Source organism: Plectrocnemia conspersa, unplaced genomic scaffold (assembly GCF_051122295.1).
Source record: "Plectrocnemia conspersa isolate PC_06_02 unplaced genomic scaffold, ASM5112229v1 ptg000005l, whole genome shotgun sequence".
Lineage (NCBI taxonomy): Eukaryota > Metazoa > Arthropoda > Insecta > Trichoptera > Polycentropodidae > Plectrocnemia > Plectrocnemia conspersa.
In genome coordinates, this window is record NW_028277169.1 from 7,603,205 (window position 1) to 7,623,556 (window position 20,352).

At 28.2% G+C, this 20,352-nt stretch overlaps 2 protein-coding genes across 48 annotated transcripts in view; one reads left to right on the forward strand and one right to left on the reverse strand.

Moving 5' to 3' along the window:
- The window catches only part of LOC148234762 (uncharacterized), a 564,675-nt gene that overhangs the window by 135,120 nt on the left and 409,203 nt on the right, over nt 1-20,352 (reverse strand). Inside the window, exon 5 of one of the 43 annotated variants that reach the window (XM_088187149.1) lies at nt 2,697-3,001. The exons of 41 other annotated variants lie outside the window; for them this stretch is intronic. In XM_088187149.1, the coding sequence (XP_088043275.1) occupies nt 2,712-3,001 (290 nt within the window). In that variant the 3' untranslated portion in view covers nt 2,697-2,711. Of the gene's footprint in view, nt 1-2,696; nt 3,002-3,103; nt 3,399-20,352 lie in introns of those variants that run through there. One more of the 43 variants, XM_088187171.1, reaches the window with a different exon arrangement.
- LOC148234763 (uncharacterized) overlaps nt 19,165-20,352 on the forward strand; it is a 42,027-nt gene continuing 40,839 nt past the window's right edge. For 3 of the 5 annotated variants that reach the window (XR_015809785.1, XR_015809787.1, XR_015809789.1), the window contains exon 1: nt 19,179-19,696. The gene's annotated coding sequence lies outside the window, so the exon portion shown is untranslated. Of the gene's footprint in view, nt 19,697-20,352 lie in introns of all 5 variants that reach the window. The other 2 variants (XR_015809786.1, XR_015809788.1) reach the window with 2 other exon arrangements.

Sequence of the window (20,352 nt, forward strand, 5' to 3'; positions counted from 1 at the left end):
ACATATGTACATTCATAGACACAATTAATGGAAAACATTATTTTGGGAAAAACTCACGAAGTAACATCAAAGCGTCAAGCGTTTCATCATTTAGCCTTGATCTGATTTTGGTTCCTAAGCAGCCTGCAGCTGAAAAAGCACGTTCAGACTCACAGCCTCAAAGATTCACAGATGACACGTGCAACTCGCGCAAGTTTGTATACGAAAAATAACGATTTTGTCAATAATAATTCGATTGTGCTTGATAAATCAATCAATCCAAAAAAATCGGGATTATGTTTTATAATCCCGGGACTCATCGGGTATTGAAAATCGTTCGGGATCCCGGGATCCCGGGATTGGAATCCCTAATAAGGACCTAATGTTATTATAAAATTTTTGTTAGCATATTTTATCTTCTAATAAAATAACTGCAAAATATTACCAAACAACTAATAAATAAATTACCAAAATTATTTGATGATTTTTAATAAAAAAAAAACAGCAAATAATTTTATATGTATGTACATAAACATAAATTTAGTGAAGTTTTTGTAGTAAAATATTTTACTATGTAATTACTGGTTTTATCCATTATATGATTAAACTATTTAAAATTTCTGGATAACTTTTTGGACTTATAAAATAATAAACAATAAAGTATATATTTTTAGTATTACCACAAAATTTGAAACTAAAAACAGCTTTGAATCATCGGTGAAAATTCAAAACTATATTATGCAAAACTCTATTTCAGCCTGCGACCTTAATGTCAGCGTCAACGTACAAATAGTTTTATATCTTGTAATACTCTTTTTCTCCTTGTCAACTGTTTCTTAGTCTTATTTATATGTATGTTTATAAAAATATCAATATAAATGTAATAATGAACCACTTTAAATGACCTTAATTTTTAATTTGTACGACTTTATAATATAAAAATTGTTCCTGTGTACATTTAATGTTACATATATAGCATTAAAAAATCAACCAGTTTCCCGTAATCTTATACTTGTTTATATCCGACACGTCACAGATTCTATAGCGCATTGTACTATGGCAATATGTCTCGTCGTGATTGTGAATACCTTTTATGTACGAGATGTCGCCGTCGCGTAAACATATCACAACCGGACAGTTATAATTCGTCCATTTTTTGACACACCTCCAAGTGACCCTCCGCTGATTGCTCTTTGGGTCCTCGGCGAACACATGGTTGGAAGCCACGAGCTGATAGTTATTCCGTATCGTTTTTAAATAAAACCAACCTGGGCGGACAAAAAAAATATAAAACAGAACGTTAGTACGGATGGTAACTTTTGCGGTTACGAATGGGCATAACCGGGAAGAGTCGCGGTCAGAACGGGTTGGAGTGCGACCAGTTGCCGGTGATTCTATATTTTGAATGCATGCCCGCCATGGACAACTTGCGGAAGTTGTCCATCATTTTATAATTCTTTGGGTGGTTGTGTATGCCCCGTATGTATGCGATATCGCCATTACGCAAACATATGACGACGGGACAGTTGGTCTTGCGGTTGATGCATCGCCACGTGACTCTGTCACTCGAACTTCCTCCGTCTTCGCCGAATATGTACCTTTGGACTACCAACTGACATTTGTTCTTCAGGGACCTTATATAAAACCAATCTAAAAGACAATAAAAATCTATTAGAAGCTCAGTCATAAGAATCACGCCGATATTTAAAAGTACTATGGGAGGAATTAAAAAGCTGACTAACGTTAACTGCACGTTTATTCAAATTTCAATCAACGATACATTTTTATTTTTAAACATACTAAAGATACCGTAGTAACTTTTAAATATATGTATAATAAAAAAATCTGTTATTGCTTATATTTATTTTTAGTATTAAAATCATAATATAAAAATTAATTTATAATAAACATAGAAAAGATAAACAGTAAATACTAACAACAACTAAATATATATCGATACTCTTCAAGGCATCCAAAAACATAAACTATCATAAAACTAGTTAAGTTTTTTTATTGCTTTTTTATTCATATAAACAAATAACATTACTTCAACAAAAAATAAGTCAACAATTGGACATCGAATATTTTTTAAACATCTGACAATTATAAATTGTAAGTTAAATTCACTTTTATCGAAAATTATTACTATCTTCGTATAAGAGTATTTTTGCAACATAATAAACACTTTGTACTTTGCTTATTTGTATGTCATTATGAACTTTTTACATGGTGGGGAGTATGTTATGCGTGTTCATGAACATTGTTCTGTAGCAATGCAAAAGTTTGTATAAGCAAGAATATAAACAACCAGCGCTTCAACGGAACGGTCGGAACGAAATGGATTTAGATATAGAGCGTAACAACCAGCCTGCACGTTCTATAATTTATCATTATTATATCACAAATTTTGTGTCAAAAATATCACAATAGCTACCATATCGAATAAAACAACTTTGAAGTATGGTTTATAAAAAATCGAATTAAAAATTTGATAGATTTTGATAAATAAAAGTTAATAATTTTTATTAATGCAAAATCACAGATGAAATATTTTGTAACTTATATAGTTATAAGCACTGTCAAAATGATATTTACATATATAATTAAATATGTATTAAAGATGTATAAAGAATAAATTATATATTTTTTTTAAATATAAATGTATTATAATCTACTAGTCTCTCATGTTTTAAGAAATAAATCCAATGTCTAATTCCCTCAACAAGAATTCACTATATTTTCATCCACTTTCCCGTTATGCTATATTTCTTATTTCCTCTCATGTTGCATATTCGATGCCACATATTCTGATGCTTGTAAGTCTCTGGATGATTATGATACCCCTTGATGTAAGCGATGTCTCCGTTTCTTAGACTAATGACCACTGGACACTTCCACATGGACCACTTCTTCACGCATCGCCACGTCACTCTGTTCTCTTTTGAGTTGCCGTCCTCGCACAAAATGTAATTCGATGCCACCAACAATAAATTATCCCTGCACGATTTTATATAAAACCAACCTGAAATAAAAATGAATTTAAAGTTAGAAATGCTATAAAAATCATATACATAGATACTTACGTTATAAAACACTGCTTTCATATTTAATTATAGTCAAAACATTTGATTTACAATATTTATATTCATATTAAAACACATTACAGATCATCGACAACATCAATAGAGTATATAATAAATTACATTCTAGTACATCAATAATTTAACTAGGATGATTGTGGAACTTCTTCACGGATAAAATGACACTATTGCACGTATGTATCAACATCGGACAACGAGTCGTCAAACTCTTGGAACATTTCCACACCTTCTTCATACCAGTCGGAGTGTGGTTATCGTAAAATGTTATACCTCCATATCTGAGAGATATTTTTCCAAGTTTATTGTAGAAGTATTCGGCTGATATGCAAAGAAAAAACACAAGTGAATATCATGTCTTGATAGAAACTAAAATAAAAAAATAAGTATTAAATAAAAAATTACCATATTTTAATTGGCTGTAATATCAAAAAAAGGATACTTGGAAAATACAATTGATATTTTTATTTTTAATAAAAACACAAAAATAACTGTTAAAAAACTTTTATAATTTATTTTTATATTATTATCATATTGTACATTTTTTAAAATGATATTTACATATCGTTTAAATAAAATAAAAATAATGAGTTCCTTGCATTGCTTAAAAATATTAAACATAAGTATGGAATGTTTTTATTAACTTATCAGAGGACTAGAATCGATTTTCATCAAAAAAAATAAGGCTATAAATACTTATAAAAATTATTTAAGTTCTCGCCGTATTCGCTCACTAATGTAAAAAATACATAATAATAAATTTCAATCATTGTGAAATCATCTATAAAAAATCAGGTATGAATATCTCATTTATAATGGAAAATACTTTATGAAATACAATTTAAATAAAAAAAATAACACTATTTAGATCGATATTACAATCTAATATACAAGGATTAGTCAAATGAAAACTTTAAAATATTGCTGAATTAGCAGCATGTATTTAAATATTTTAAGAGTGATCGACAGATGGCAGTACAATAAACACAATGAAAACTTTATAGACAAATGAAAGTTTAGTATGGTGATGCATGTCTGTCACACCAGCAAGTGTACAAATGGATTAAAATGTTTTATAACAAGCTAAGCACACCAAATACAATACAATCGTTAAGAAAAATAGCCGAATAACAGTGAACGCAATAGTCTCTTTGATATTTTGGAGGTTTATGATGTTCTGCAGTTTAAGGTGCAAGTTGGGCACTACACCAGTTGACTTCAGAATTAAAAAAATATTAAATTATGTCAGGCACTTTTAGTGTTTTGAAGCACAAAGCGGTGGGTTATTAAGAATCATTTTTACTGGCGATAAAAGCTGGATTTTTTATCATCAGTCGGAAAGCAAGAGCAAGGAGTTGCCTTACTTTCCAAGAAACCAAAAAAATTCCGCATCTAACTATCTACAAAAAAGATAATACAAAGTGATTTCATCAACAATCATCTTTGACCAAAGCAATCAGATCAATACAACTTTATGTTTTTTAAATTATGCACATATATGTTTTTTGCAACATTAAAACTACTGTTCAAAGTTTACATCTCACACAAAGTATTTTTTTCAAGAAGGTTCACGTCCGATGAAAAGGTGCAGAAGGTAACACTCAGAATATTTTTTTATTAAACAGGAATTTATTTTAACATTACAAAAATTTATATTGAACGCTATTGTGTAATTTTTTTGCTCAATATTAAGGTTTTCATTTGACTTATCTTTGTATTTGGATGAAAATATATTTTTTTTCATGTCATGAAAAAAACGTCCCTAATAAAGAAATTCATAAAAAAACGCCGATCATCATATATATTGTTTTATTTTATAAATTAAAATTAAAATTTAGCTAAAACAAATTTTTGAATATCTGTGTCCATAATACTGTGAAATTTCTAAATAATACTTATCTGGTCTATAAATACTGAATCATATTAAGTAGTACTACTCAATGAGACTAACGTAATTGATAGAATTAACGACAATGTAACAACAGAAATGTATAATCTCAAAATTATGTAGTTTAATTATTTACACAGTAAAAATAAAACATTTATAGAATCACTTCAGATTTATAATTAGACAACTCTTGTGCGTATATGAGCAATTGTGGCAAAATAACTTCACGGATTTAGCTCTACTATTATTCAGAAACACTAGTAAGACAGAGACTCTTAAAAAGGATTTTAATCTATCTACAAAAGAGCAGGAAAACTGATACTGAAAATGAAACCGAAATAATCAAAGATGACCTTATTTAAATCTAATAATAATAATAATAATGAATTTATATTATTAGATATTAATAATTCACTACAGAATTGCAAATTTTGAATCATGCCATTATCTGATAAGAGCCAAACTTAAACAAGAAGTACACATGAAAAATTATATTAAATTTAGACTACTGTACGGGTGAAGCTCACTGAAATAAAGTTTGCATTATGATGGCTGAAAACAACAAGGCACCAGGAAAAGACACAATATTAACGAAGCAATTAAAGAATGGAAATACATTTATCAAGTAGTTTAGGAAATATTTTTATTAAGGAAGATAGGAATGATTTTATCCATACGAAAAAACTATAGAAGAATTACTATTATAAATGTGGCCTATAATATAAAGTCAAGATTAAGCAATTACAGTAAAGATTAATACTGAACTTTACTGATGTGTCATGTTGGGGGGTATGTTGACGTCAGATTCGAAAGTCGCGAGTGTTTGTCAACATTATCTTAACAAATATTAACAGAGCAGTCAATCCTATAAACTAAACCAAATATTAAAAAAAACATGTTGGATTCAGATCTAGAGTTTAACGACCAGCTTGCATATTCTATAATTTATTATTCTTATATATTTATGTGAATGTCGCAAATTTTGTTTCTAAAATACTGATTTTATACAATCTTTGTAATAGTTTATAAAATTAAAATACAGCGAACAGATCAGATTTACCTAGTAAGAAAGCGAATGAATACAACTTGATACTTCACTGGCTATTTATTTAAGAATGAGCTATTCGATAGTTTTGGTTAGACAATGATACGCATTGTTGATGATTTTTAATTTAGTGCAAACCAAATATCAGAGATTATATAAAATTTTAGTATAACTCAAACGTTAGTCATTTCAAACCGCTTTCAAAAGAAATTGTAGTTCAAATCTAAGAAAATAAATCATCAATGAAATCAAAAGCAAACAAATAGCACTAGAGAGCAAATAGGAGAAGATAAGTTTAATGACCTAAAATGAGAACTAAGATTTCGTCAACATAACGACTCAAATTTCAATGGCTTTATGTTTCTTTGTTGGCTTTGGAAGCCAAACATTTAAAACCTTGTAATAAATATGTAAAATATTGTTACCAGATGTATGTTATTTGATTTTGCTATTATTAAAAAATCTGTCAGCTACATAGTAAATATTTACGACAACAAATGGATGTAGATAAATTAAATTCCAACATTGCAGAGCAAAAAAGACTTGTCATTGTCTCCTGCTTTTAACAGAAAAGTGACGCTAACAAATATTCTCGTCTCCTGCATACAAATTTTAAAACAAACTTTAAATTATACTTGTTATGCCTGTTTTATTAAGCTTTTAAACCCATGAAGTATTTTTCCGCGTCATCGCATAATTTTAATTTTTAATATATAATGTGTGTAAACAATTTATGTCAATCCATAAATTAAGCTCAATACATCAAAAAATTATGGGTAATTCAGCGGTTTCTAGTCATAAAATATGAATTGAAATTAGATATTTAAAAATACAAAAAAAAATATCAAAAGGAATGCGACAAGGATATTTCTTGTTACCAATGTTATTAAATATCACGCTGCATTAAATTATGAAAAAAAACAGACAGGTTGGAGATGACGTATACATAACAGGAAAATTTGAGGCAGTGATTTTAGACGAACTTAATTCTATCGGGTGAGCTTTTGCAATATTTAAAAAAAAATATGAATTTGCAAGAAACAGTTTCTAATAAAAATCATATCTAAATTCTTGAATAAAAAATAAAAATATATTATTTCGTATTCCAGTATTTAGGCATTTACTTCACAGAAGTAATCGGCCATCGTGGAATGAAAATGAGTATTTTAAAAGTAAATATAAAAATATGAATTAAAACAGGTGGATCGTTGTGGATCAAATAGTTTTAGAATCAATTGTCTATGAAATATAAGAGATTCGTCAGATTTCCTTAGGCTAGATAATGTCTATGTGTGCATATATCACAAAATTTTGTCAATATAACTATTCGATTGATATAAAAAGTAAATAAATACGATAATTCACAAAAAAAAATGTTGAGTATGCGTTAACACTTTAGGTAGGGCGGCGGCGGTGAGTGTGAATGTCTGTCTTGAATGGCGAATACTTTGTCATCGATTGTGTGAAGGTATGCCGTACAAGTCCGCCTTGTACACCGCCACCTAACTTTGTTGATCTGGTGATATGTTTTTTCAGCATAAAACGAATAACCTTTCAGTTTCAAATGTCTTCTGCCTCGATTCGATATGATGAACTCCACTAAAACAACAATGGACATTATTATAGAGCTTACAATGGGTTAGTTATTATATGCATGAAAAAATAAAAGTATTATTATGCAAATAAAACGTTGATTTAGACATATACGAATAATTGTTTATTGCTATGAAGATTGTTAAACAAATTATTCCACATTACAATTCTATATTGGTAACTAAGAGAATCTTAAATGATACCATATACGTAACAATACGAGTATTTAAAGATTATACATATTAACATTGTACTACATATAATTATTTATTTTAATAAAAAAAATAATACTTTTTCAAACCCTTTGGTAATGTAAAAAGTAAAAAACTTAGAGCTATATTTATTCGACTAGTTATCAGACGTGTTTCAGGAACGATTAATTATTTTTGATTTTTAGTTTTTAAATTTAGATTAAAATCATAATTAAAACACAAAAATTCGGTTTTATTAACTTTAAAACGCGACATACATACAAACGAATGTAACCAACACTAATAAATTTCAAAATATTGAATACATAATGAATCTGTATGCTTTTGAATATGAACACAATAATTTATACATGAATATTTGACTAGTTATGAGACAGGAAAATCTGTAATATTTATTATGGCTATGTATAAAATTAATAAGAACATAGAAGAATCACATATTAACAAAAAATATTATATAACACTAGCTTTTCCGTGAATATAAAAATAATAGGTGGCATATAATTTAATCTAAAATAAATCTAAATAATAACATTTTTAATTAATGAAATCAGTAAACATCTTAATAGATTAATAAATTATACGTTGACTAGTTATTGATGAAATTGAAAATTTAAACCTTAACCTTCTAGTTGCCAAAATCCGATATATCGACTATTGCAACTTTAGCGAATATTTATCGGTCTCGACGTCATCATTGAAAAATGAGTCAGATAGATTTTTATGGGATGTATGATACTTGCTTCGGGGGTAAATAAAATTTTTATCAAACATTTTTTATTATTATTTATAATACAATGATATTCAGATAGTAATTCCAAAAGGCTCGGCAACGAAAGGGTTATTTAATAATAATTAATTTATATTATTATATCTTAGATTTTATCTTTTAAATACAAATTAACACGTTTTGTATGAAATTCATTTCTGATCTGTAAATTTATAGCATAAACGACGATTTACAAATATACAGTAATATAAATTATAGTATACCAAAACTTTGGTTCTGCCATGGCACATTCTATTTGGTAAAGATCACAGATAAAAATAATAGATTAGATAAACACGTGTTTGCGCAATAATGCGACGACTTAGAGCACTCGATAACACCTATTATCCCAAATTTTGGATGATTTATAAGCCTTTTCCAACTGATTACACGTGTGATTGTTGTCCAGTCCATAAATGGTTTGACCCAAGGATCTGGCTTTAGCCCTGCAGCCCGAAGAGAACCTACAACATTTCCAGTACGTTTTCAGACCACGTGTGTAGTTAACGTTGAAGATGTAGCTGCCAATTTGCAAAACTCTAGCGCCTCGTTCTGATGTAAAACAAAAAACTGCAACAACAAGAACATGAATCAAGAAAAAATTAGTTGTTATTAAATTAAAAAAATATAGATAGCTACATACAATAATATTTTTTTTATTAAAATCATTCACAAATAACATAATAGAATAAATATATACATATTAAACACTTGAAGTAGTTTATTCATATTTATTGAGTGACACATTATCGTATACATATCGTTTGACACCATAACGGCAAATATGATTGCTGTTTACATATATTAATTGATCGTCGATCGTATGAATTCTAGCAGTACAATTTGCGTTTTTGGAACAAACCCAGTGTTTCTTATTCGTATATTTTTTATACAATCTGTACGTAAACCCTCTGAAAGAAATCATCGGATGGCCTTTCTGCGACATCACGTAAAACAGATCTGAAAAACAGTTTCAACTGTCATAAGTATAAAAGTCAAACGCAAATTAGTAAATGTCATTAGTAATAATTCCATCTTACCGCTAAAAAATTCTTTCTCTCTCTCTCGGATTAAAATAAAAAATGATACGTAAAGACAAATTAATAAAAACATATAATACGTTTAGTTTTTTTTTATTTTTTTACAAAAAATAAGTATGTATATGATACCCAAAAGTATAAAATAACATGGATATAATATATTAGTTCAATAAAAAATACTTAAGATATAAGGCACATGTCAAAAAGTATAAGAATAATTACAAAAACATTAGTAATGTTGTTAAATAAATTATTAAAATTTAAATTTTTTTAACCCTTTGGTTGCCAAAATATAATATATTGGTTTTTACTACTTCAGTGAAAATTACCAGATCCGACATAATCATTGAAGAAAGAATATGATACATTTTTAATGGGAAAATAGCATATTTTTTTTATGTAGTAAATCGATACTTAGATTGGCATCCAAAGGGTTATTATAAAAGTTGTGTAGTTGGACCAAAGCTGACAATATGTACAGAAGTAAAATTTATTGGCAAAAAAGAAAAATTAAGTTTAACTAAAATTTAATATACATATACAAAATGACACATTCTAAATAAAATATTTTTTATTTAATCTTTGATTCTTGGCCCATAATTACTAATTCTCATCAATTTACAACACATGATTAATATTATTATAAAATAATTATTTTAATCATTTAGGTTAAAAAAAAATACACTAGAGGTGTTTTAATATGTAATAATAAAGTATTGTGAAGCATATAATAATAAAAAACCCTATCCGGCATTGATCGTCAGAATCGGTTAGATTTCATCTGTGTGAATTAATTACATGTGATATTTGAGTAAAAGTAAAAATTTCAATGTCTGTAAATTCTTCCACTGATACAGCAGGATTAAACATTGCTATATAAGACACCGGAAAAACATAATTTCGAAAACACAAATTTTCCTAATGCCGATTGAACATTAATGAGACTGTTTGACAAACAAATACATTATTTTATAATAAAAAAAATGAGCACATAGAATAAATTTGTTTATTTATGCAAACTTGTGTTTAACCCTAAAATACCCTAAAACTAATATATTGTGTCTAAACGAATCGGCAAAAATATCTTAACCCTTTAAGTGCTGAATTAATTTTCATAATAATATATCTTTGATTTTATTTTTTACTGTATAATTGACTAAATACGTGACATTTTATGAAAATTAATTCAGCAGTATATTCTTTTTTGTTGAGAATGGGTTAAATTCGTATTTCGCACTTGATAGCCGTAAACGGTGATTCGAATTTATCCGCACTTGGCACATAAAAGGTTAAGTCAATATTCAATTCAGACGTGATACGACAATAGCGGTTAAAAACATTTGTAACGCAATTCAATTTGTTGAAGTTAAAATAAATTATATTGATTTATAGTGGGGATATTAAGGCTTCTGTTGAAGCAGATTCGAAATTAAAGGTACATGAGCTAGCACAAAAGCTTGACGCAGTTTTGTCAGGTCATACAGTAATACGTTTTTTCACGACTAGTACTATAATGTGTCAGGTAGCACTACATTTCATATCTGCTTAATGCAGAGCTAAACAATAATACTAATTAATCTGAAATTGGCCTTTTCTCCCATTTTTCCAAGCTTCGTTTAAGGTCCAGTATAAAGTACCTGATAATTCACGAACTACTGAAACTAGCAGAATATGTCATGCTACATGGCATACTACCCCCCGAAAACATCTTGACTAAAACATCCAAGGCAGTGGTTTTAAAATAGCACAACTTCCTTTTTTAGAACAGTAGTCAACAAGATAAATGTATATAGAATAATTTCCAACGTTCTATATAAGATAAGAATATCAATTAAAAAAAGCATCAAATTAAATAATCAGATTTTAAATCAACTTTGGGTCAGAATAAAAATTAGAATTTTATTAACCTGGTCATAATTATATTATTCAGTGACAGAATAAATATCAAATGGTTAGAAGAAAAATGGCATATGGTCAGAACAAAAATATAGGACGATCAAAATTAAAAAATGAATGGTCAGAATAAATATCAAATGGTTAGAATAAAAATATAAGATTATCATGTGAATTAAAAAAAATATTATAACATCTTTATTAAATATAAACGGGCAATAAATTATTTATTTTAGAAATATCACTTGCACCAAAACGGTTGGACAGCAAGCGTTAAAGGATGCGACAGTAATCATCAGATAGGAAGATAAACAAAGATTTTTATGATGTTAATGAATAACATTACAAATAATAATAAGAATGAACGAAATAATTTGATTTAATAGCAAGAAAAATATGCTCTTCTCTCATAACCGAGTTACAATCGTTGATCAAAAATTGATAAGTGATACAATTGATTACTTCTTATCCTTGGCAGAAAATTTGTAGTAAAATCTTAAAAATAAAAATCTGATATATATTTTGAACATCCATTATTGTGTTTTGGCATTTGAAGAAAAGAAAAAATCTAACTGGGTCGTAGGGAGGCTAAAATGTTGAATAACGACACTTTGTTATTTAATGGAGATTCATCAACTAACGCTATTGAATCAAAGGCAACTAGTGTTTTTTTTTCTAAAAAAATGGCAAATCAAAAATTTGCTGATTTTGTAAAAAAATTAATATATCATTTTTTTGTTATAAATTAAATTAGAAAGAATATTTAAAAATACTTCACAACCGCTACTTAAGAAAGGGTGAATCTGTGCCAGATGCTTGAACATATGCATATTTGTATGTGAATATCAAAAAATCGTTTGATTTTCTCAACTACTCTAATCGGTGTTATCTTTATTTTGGTAATTAAATAACTACATTAATAACAATAAGGCGATTTTTAGCCATGACATTTGACAATCATTTCTATGTTGAATTTCTCTCATGCTAAATTTCTGTACTTTTCTTTTTGAAAAAAAGTGTTTTTACTTCATTTATATCAACCCTCTATACAACACTATTTATGAATTTATCGACGATTTTGAATTACACAAAGAAAAAATTGACATCTTAAAATATTAACTTTCTGCACTCTCGTTTAGATTTCTTCCCTAATATTCTTGGGGATGAAAGTAATAAGCACTATGAATGTTTTCATTGTGACATGGAACATTACTATCAAGGATTTTGGGATAAAGCGATGATGGGTGACTGAGGACTAAAAAAATTCAACCTAAGTCCCTCTTAATACTATTTGAAATATGCAATAAAATCAAGATAATCATAAAAAAAGGTAAAAATTGAATTTCTGTATTTTTATTTAAATCCATAGCTTCTATAATTTCTAACCGATTTTGAAAAACAGTCGCTTATTTTCATTAAAAAATCGGGTCTCAACATCTAATCGAAAAACCGAAACTAAAAATAAAAATTGTGTAATTCATATTTTTTTCTTAAATTTTATTAAAAATAATCCAAAATTGCCAATAAATTCAAAAATAGTGCCTAAAGCCCTAAACCAATGCTCTGGATTGGAAAGTGTTGTATAGACGGTTGATAGGAAATTTAATCAACTTTAATTTTATATAAAAAACTTGGCAATCGGCCATCTAGAACCGAAGATATTTGCAATTATGTAAAAACACTTTTTTGCAAAATTAAAAATTTAGCAGTATCTTGAAAATGTTATATTTTCTTAATTTTGTATTTTATATAAGAAATGACTGAAATGTCATGGGTTAGAATTTTTTTAAAAATTGTAAAGTAGTGTAATTAGAACCATATGGGTATTGGCAGATTGCAGAAATGTATGGGGGCTTTTCAAGGATATTTTTCCACTGAAAAATTTCTAGCAAAAAAAGAGCAAGGATGACTGATTCCAATTTAGATGGTATGTAATTGAACCTACTAATATGTTTTAATAGATGATAAATGTTTTACAATTCTTCAAGTTGTTATATATTTTAATTATTATGAAAAACATAATTAGCATGCCTAAATATTAGCAATATTTTACATATATAAAGATATCTACAATAATATACTGTAGCGGTTATTAAACTGGGATCTGGGATTGCCACTACCGAGGGTCTGCGTAACAATTTCGATGATAATTTTGAATGGTTGTATCAATAAAAGAGCAGTAAATTTCACGAATGCTCAAAGGTCAATGTTACTCACTACAATAGGATGAGAGTACCGACGACTTTATTAATACTAATTAGTTAGTATTTATTAGATATGAATTTAAATATAAAATACAAGATAATTGGATATTTTGTGATTCACTACCTTCGCGTGCTACAGCTGAGACCACATTTAATAGTTTGAATCATTTTATATCCAAGATTGAAATCGAGTGGTCAAAATGTATTCGTGCAATGTCAGGAACAATTAATGGAATGTTTGTTTTTATTATAGGTTATTTAGAACCATTGCTGCTTACACAGGAAATCATTAGCATCCAAAAATATGTAAACAGATTTGAAAAAACATTGGATGAAGGTGTAAAAGTTATCAATTTCATGAAGGCTTGTCAAGTTTTGTGCGAAGAGATGAGAAGTGAATGTATACATCTATTATTACACACAGAAATATGTTGGTTGTCATGTGGAAAAGTACTTAAATCGTATTTTTAAGCTTCGTGATTTAATACGACTATTTTTAATGGATATGCAATTTGAACTGAAAGATTATTTGACTGATATTTATACATATTTGAATGAACTGAATTTTTATAGAAACACTTTTATATAAACTTCTTTTAAAGAGCTCCTCGATGAAACAAGGCAGATTTTTGTTGAATTGAGAATGAGAATTCTCATTTGTTGAGAAATTAAAATCATCGAGAAACCAGAATGCCCAAATGCAACGCATTAATACGTGCATTTTTTATTTATCACAACCAAAAATGCATTGTTTAGTGATTAATTTATGGCAGCAGCAATAAACGTCAAAGGAAATCAATCAGTTTAAATACGAAACAGAATTTAAATCATCTAGGGGTGTTTAACGGGCGCAGTGTGATCTAATACCACGGTAATGTGAGATCTCGTGCTGCGAAAAACTAATTTGAATTTTATGTTTTCCATCCTACAGTATTTTTAGCCATGAATCTATATCATATAAACTTACATTCTTTATGTTTTGCCTTTAAATAGAATTTTTCTCTGTCATGAATTTGATAAGCATTTAATTAATATTAAGTAAACTAAGAAACACATCGTTAGAAAACATTTGTAATTGAAAATTATTTTTAAAATTTTACTCATTGAGAGGAGAAAATATTATGTGATATAGTCTGTGAATAGAAGATATTCATTTATTTACATTCAATATTTTTTTTAAATTAATAGTGTGTTTTCAGTTTAAAAAATATTTTATCAAAAATTAAAAAATGTATTGTGGCATCCATAGTATGTCGGCAAGATGCAAAGAGCAATATATAAGCAATTAAAGATTCAAACAAAAGTCAGATTCTCTATTTGCCATCTTATGAATAGAAAAGATGCAATATAAATTAAATGTGCACCAACAGAATAAAAAAATAACTACGACAAAGGATTTTGCCGACAAAAGAAATTTTAATTTGGAACAAATTTTACAGCTACAAATAAAACATACCTTCGAATCAGGTTTATTTTAAGTTTTTAAACACGTTTTTCATAGATATAACTGTACAAATTTTATTCACACCCTCCATCAGCTCCTTTTGGAGTTAATAGATATCATATAACTACTGTGCAAAAGTTTTGGGCCACCTGATCCAGTAACATTATTTGAACAATAACATAACAGCATCTCTGGTTTTTATAACCAAACGATTTTAAACATCGGCACGGTAACTTTCTTCAAAATTATATGAAAAATAAATTGTAATTATTTAGCAAATTTTTTTACAAACATAAAATTTTATTACTTTTATTTTATTTTTTAAATTCGTTGTATGTTTTTTTTGTACATTTTTCAGATTGAAAAAAAGTGTAAGGGCAAAAAAGTATTTAAAAATAACAAGCCTAAAAAAAATTAAAAAACTGATTGTCAGTTTATATGTTATTTTTTTCACTTTGGTGCTAAATGATTCTATGATTGTGATATTTCGCTATCGTAAAATTATATTTTACATACAATATTTGGTAAAATAATTAAGTGTTTAAAAATAATCATAATTAAGTAAATTACAATCGAGTCCCAAAACCAATAGAAATAGTTATAAAATGGTTTACGCCGGCGGGAAAACACTGGTGAATGTGGAAAGACTATGTCTGATTCTCGACGACGGTTGGTGACGGTGGCTATTTTGTATTTTAACAATCAAGTTTTCAACCGTGTGCAAATACGCGTTGCAGTCTTTGTGGGTGGAACAAACCCACGTCGACTTCCCTTTGGATATCACCTTACGGCGGTAAGTGTAGTCTTCGACCATCATCAAAACGTGACCTTTCTGTGATGAAATTAAAGTACCTAAAACTAAAATTATGAAGTATTAGTCTTTTTATAAAGCGAGACAAAAATAGTATAACCTAACGTCGGGTGAATCAACACAACACAATACAATACAACACAAATCAAATCAAATAAAATACAATGAAATAAAAATGATTTATTCGTAAATAGGATAAAATAAATATAATATACACGTTTACGTTTAGTTTTATTTTAATTAAATCGATACATACAATTCGATAAACATTTACATATATTAGGCATAGATAAACTCACCGAATTGCCGTCGACGTTTATCTTAGAAGCACTGCAGGTCCACGTTTATCACTATCACTATAACTCACTTAGATAATTTTGAACCGATACAAAGATGAGTCATCGAGTTTCAAAATCTAGTTTTACACAAATCGAAATTATTTAGTATTACACTGTTTGGTTATGCAGAGCTTTAAAACCGGATGACTCGTATCCATATATTTTTTATGACGAACGTATAGTCTCTTCGGTATTTAAACTAATTCATTTCAATCACACTCGGTAAAATTAGATTGGCGCGCATCAAAATACGTCAAATCTGTCAACTGTACTGTCGAAAAGCACACAAACGACCATTGTAAACGTTTTTCGCGGCTGGTATGTAAATAAAGATGCGTTTATTTCAACGCTGCACCGATAGCGCACGGCGCAATTGATAAAACGAACGAGAGTTTGACATTGACCATGCCTCGTAGACGCCATCACAAAATAATAGACAACTAGCCTCCGCGACGCAACTTGGCCATAACGACATATTAAACGCTCATGTGTTTCCATCAAGATGAGCTACTATTTTGTTAAAAAAAAAATTATTATTTAAATTATTAAATACTTTTTTAAATATTAATAGGTATTCCTTTGCTTCTATGCTTATCGTAACTATTTCTAATAAAATTACGATAAATATTTAAATAATTATATCAAAATATAATAAATAATTTTGCTCCGTTTTATTTAAAACATTATTATATTATTTTTTACAACGCTTTTATCGTTTTGATTAAGTCTCAAATATTTTCTGAATGTTGAAGTTTCGCCAGATACACTAAATTATTTTCTATACCTTCAAAATGAGACCAAAAAAACATCGCTTAGATAAAAACTGTACATATCAAAACATGACATAACTAGTTTTGCAAGATCAACTTTAGAAAAATTTAATGTATGTGTGGGAGCTGATTTTATCTATGTCAAATTTTGCAGAACTGAATTGCTAGGTAAGAAGATTAGAATCAATATAATACATTTAATTTTCACAAAATTTGATAACGGAATTGTATCACAGACTATTTATTCTTAGGTTTATTTATTGTAATATCGCAAATTATTTAATACTTGTTAATAAGCACGGCACAATGTCCAAAAACCACAAGTTTTACTACCCATTGGCTGGCTCTGAATATATGCACCAGATTCACTTATTTTTATCACAAAATGTGAAATATCATATGGCGATAATAAAATCAAAAGTGTGTCGGTTTTACCGTCTCAGACTTTATGTATCTTTATAAAGTTTCTATATCTAGACAGAGCCAGCCTAGAGCTCCACCAAAATTTCATCGTCAATTTTGCGCGGCCCTTACAACCCTTTGTGTAAAAGAAACAAGAACCAGAACAACTTAAATGTGTCATTTCTATGAATTATTTCTTAACGCTTTTCTTCATCGCAATAAATCAAATAAATAAAATAATAAAACAACTATGACGTATCGATCCTGTATTTTTTCTGGCAGTTCATGTTTCGGAAATTAAAGGCGTTTTAAATTTCAATATATGTTTTTTGTTATCGGTGATTCCAAACTTTCTTCGGATATAACGGACAAAATATCCAGTCAAATGTGAAAAAATTTATAAACGTCCTGTTAATGTTACACATGTTTAAATTTAAATGTCACCGCTTGTAAACAATGTTCTGCCCATGATTATCACGTCATACCTCTAACTTTATACCTACAAAACAAATAAGGCGTATTTTAAATCACAAACGATTTTTTCAGTTTGTGTAGTCTAGTTACTTTGCATGGTTATGCAATTAATTTACTTGTTATTTTTGAAGAATCAATATGTCGAATTGTTAATATGGAAATTTGTTTTGGTATTAACAATACTATAATTGTGCATTTTATATATTATTGAATAATTTTTGTATTCGTTACATAATCTTTGTTTTTGAGAGGAAGAGGGAGGCTCTCGCTTTATTCTTGCATAATTGTGTGCAATAAGAAAATATTTTATAGTTTGCTGTAACTTAAACGAATAAAATGGTTAATTTGTTTAGGTTATGTTTGGGTTTGAACAGCTCGGGAAATGAAGTGATGATTTATTTCCATTCCATACATTAAAATCAGTAACGCTAAGTTGTTTATTTATTAAATTTATTTCACATTGAAAATAATCAATTATAAAAAACAATTATAGGTTTATTAATTACTGGTTGTGATTTGTGATCTGTTGTATGTTCGTTTCGTGTAATATTACAAAATTAATAAGCAAAAAAGTGATTAAAAAGCAAAAGTTGTACGTGTTTTTATTGTAATGTTAAAACATTATAACGGTCGTGATATTAAAATATGTGTGAGTTTTTAAGGTTAAATTTTAAAATTCAAAAAGAAATTAATGATAATAGTTTATAAATTAATTTTTCAAAGCAATTGAGAACATTATTAACATTAGTAATAAATTATAATGTGATAGATTGTGTTTTTAGAACATATCTAAAAAAATCTTAGTATAAGAAAAATTCCAATGCTTGAAATATATTTTTATAAAGTAAATAAGTTATTATTTTATATTTTAAAGTTAATAAATTATCAAAGTGCATATTTAGCATTAAATACATATTAGCAATAAGATAAAAAAGTATAAAGCTTAAAAATAAATGTTTTCATTTATCCAATGAAGTTTGTTTAAAGATGCTTCTAAGGTTTGTCAATTTTGGATTTATTTTAATTTTGCTGAGAAAATCATTACTTTGTATTTAGTGTTAAAACTATTTGTAAAATTTGTTATTAGGAACTTTTGAAACATAGAGAAACAATTACAATAATAATAGAATAGAGTTACATATAGGTAATACTAGGTATTTGTAAATAAAACATAATCGCTTTTTACGATGCTTAGGCCAAAATTAAAAATAGCGCGAGCGAAAACGACGGCGTCGGTCTGTCACCGCGAGAATTTAGAACGAACGTTTATTTTTGCATCGTGTCGCTCAAAGTGTCCGTCTAAATGCGAAATAGCCAATACAAGTTCGATATTTGATTGTTGCGCGTCTATTTTACGCACATTTTGGATAAAATAGAGAGTTAAAGTTAAGTTGTGCATTTTTTTTTAGTTATTCCTTGCTATTTGCCAATAAAATGATAAATCTCATATACCATAGACATTCATTTGTTTTAAAATGCCAGTCCCGAACGTACGCGTCGCTTAAATGGCTAAAAATGGTTGCGCGCGCGAATAATGTGCAACAAATGTGTCATTCGTGGTTGAAAAATTGCGCTGTGTTGTGATCCAACATTGCACTAAAATATGCATTTGTGTTATATCAATGCTAAATAGTGAAAAAAACGAGTGTTTTGTGTTGTTTATGTGGTGTTTTGTGCATCTCGACATTTCAAAACATAACCTCTAATCTGCGTTTTACGGTTCCAGCTGCGCGAAGGTGAGTTATTTTTATCGTATTTATATTTCATTTCATGCTTTGTATACTTATGTATAGGATTTCAGGTTTATTTGTTAATTAACAAATTAAATAAATCCTAATTAAAATATATGTTATATGTTGTGATTTCGTTGCCGTCGATTTTTGTTTTATTTCACTTTAATTCATGGCAATCTTAATAATTATACAAATTATTGATGTGAAAGTGTTCAATTTCTTCCCACAATATTAAATATTTCTAATTCTTTGCTTATTGCTGTAGTTTTCATATATTGTTGATTTCTTCATATGAAATATACATCTACATGTATCGAATATAAGTTCTTATGACATATGTTTAACAAAAATAAATTCGACAACGATTTATGATCACTTGTTAAGTAAAATAATATTATAGATTGTCATTATCAAGGTATTTTAGGGCCAACTTGTATGTTTATGTTGCCAACATTGTCAGATGTCAACACGACAGCAGCTCTGTCGTTATTCCCTCTTCATATATACAATTAAATAGATACTATTTTAAAATAATAATTAAAATAATAATTAATAATTTTAAATAAGGGACTGTTTGCTAAAGCTGATTTAAATTCTGACCAAATAATTTGTTGCCTATTAGATGAGCTGCAATGACATCTATTGGTTATAAATTATCT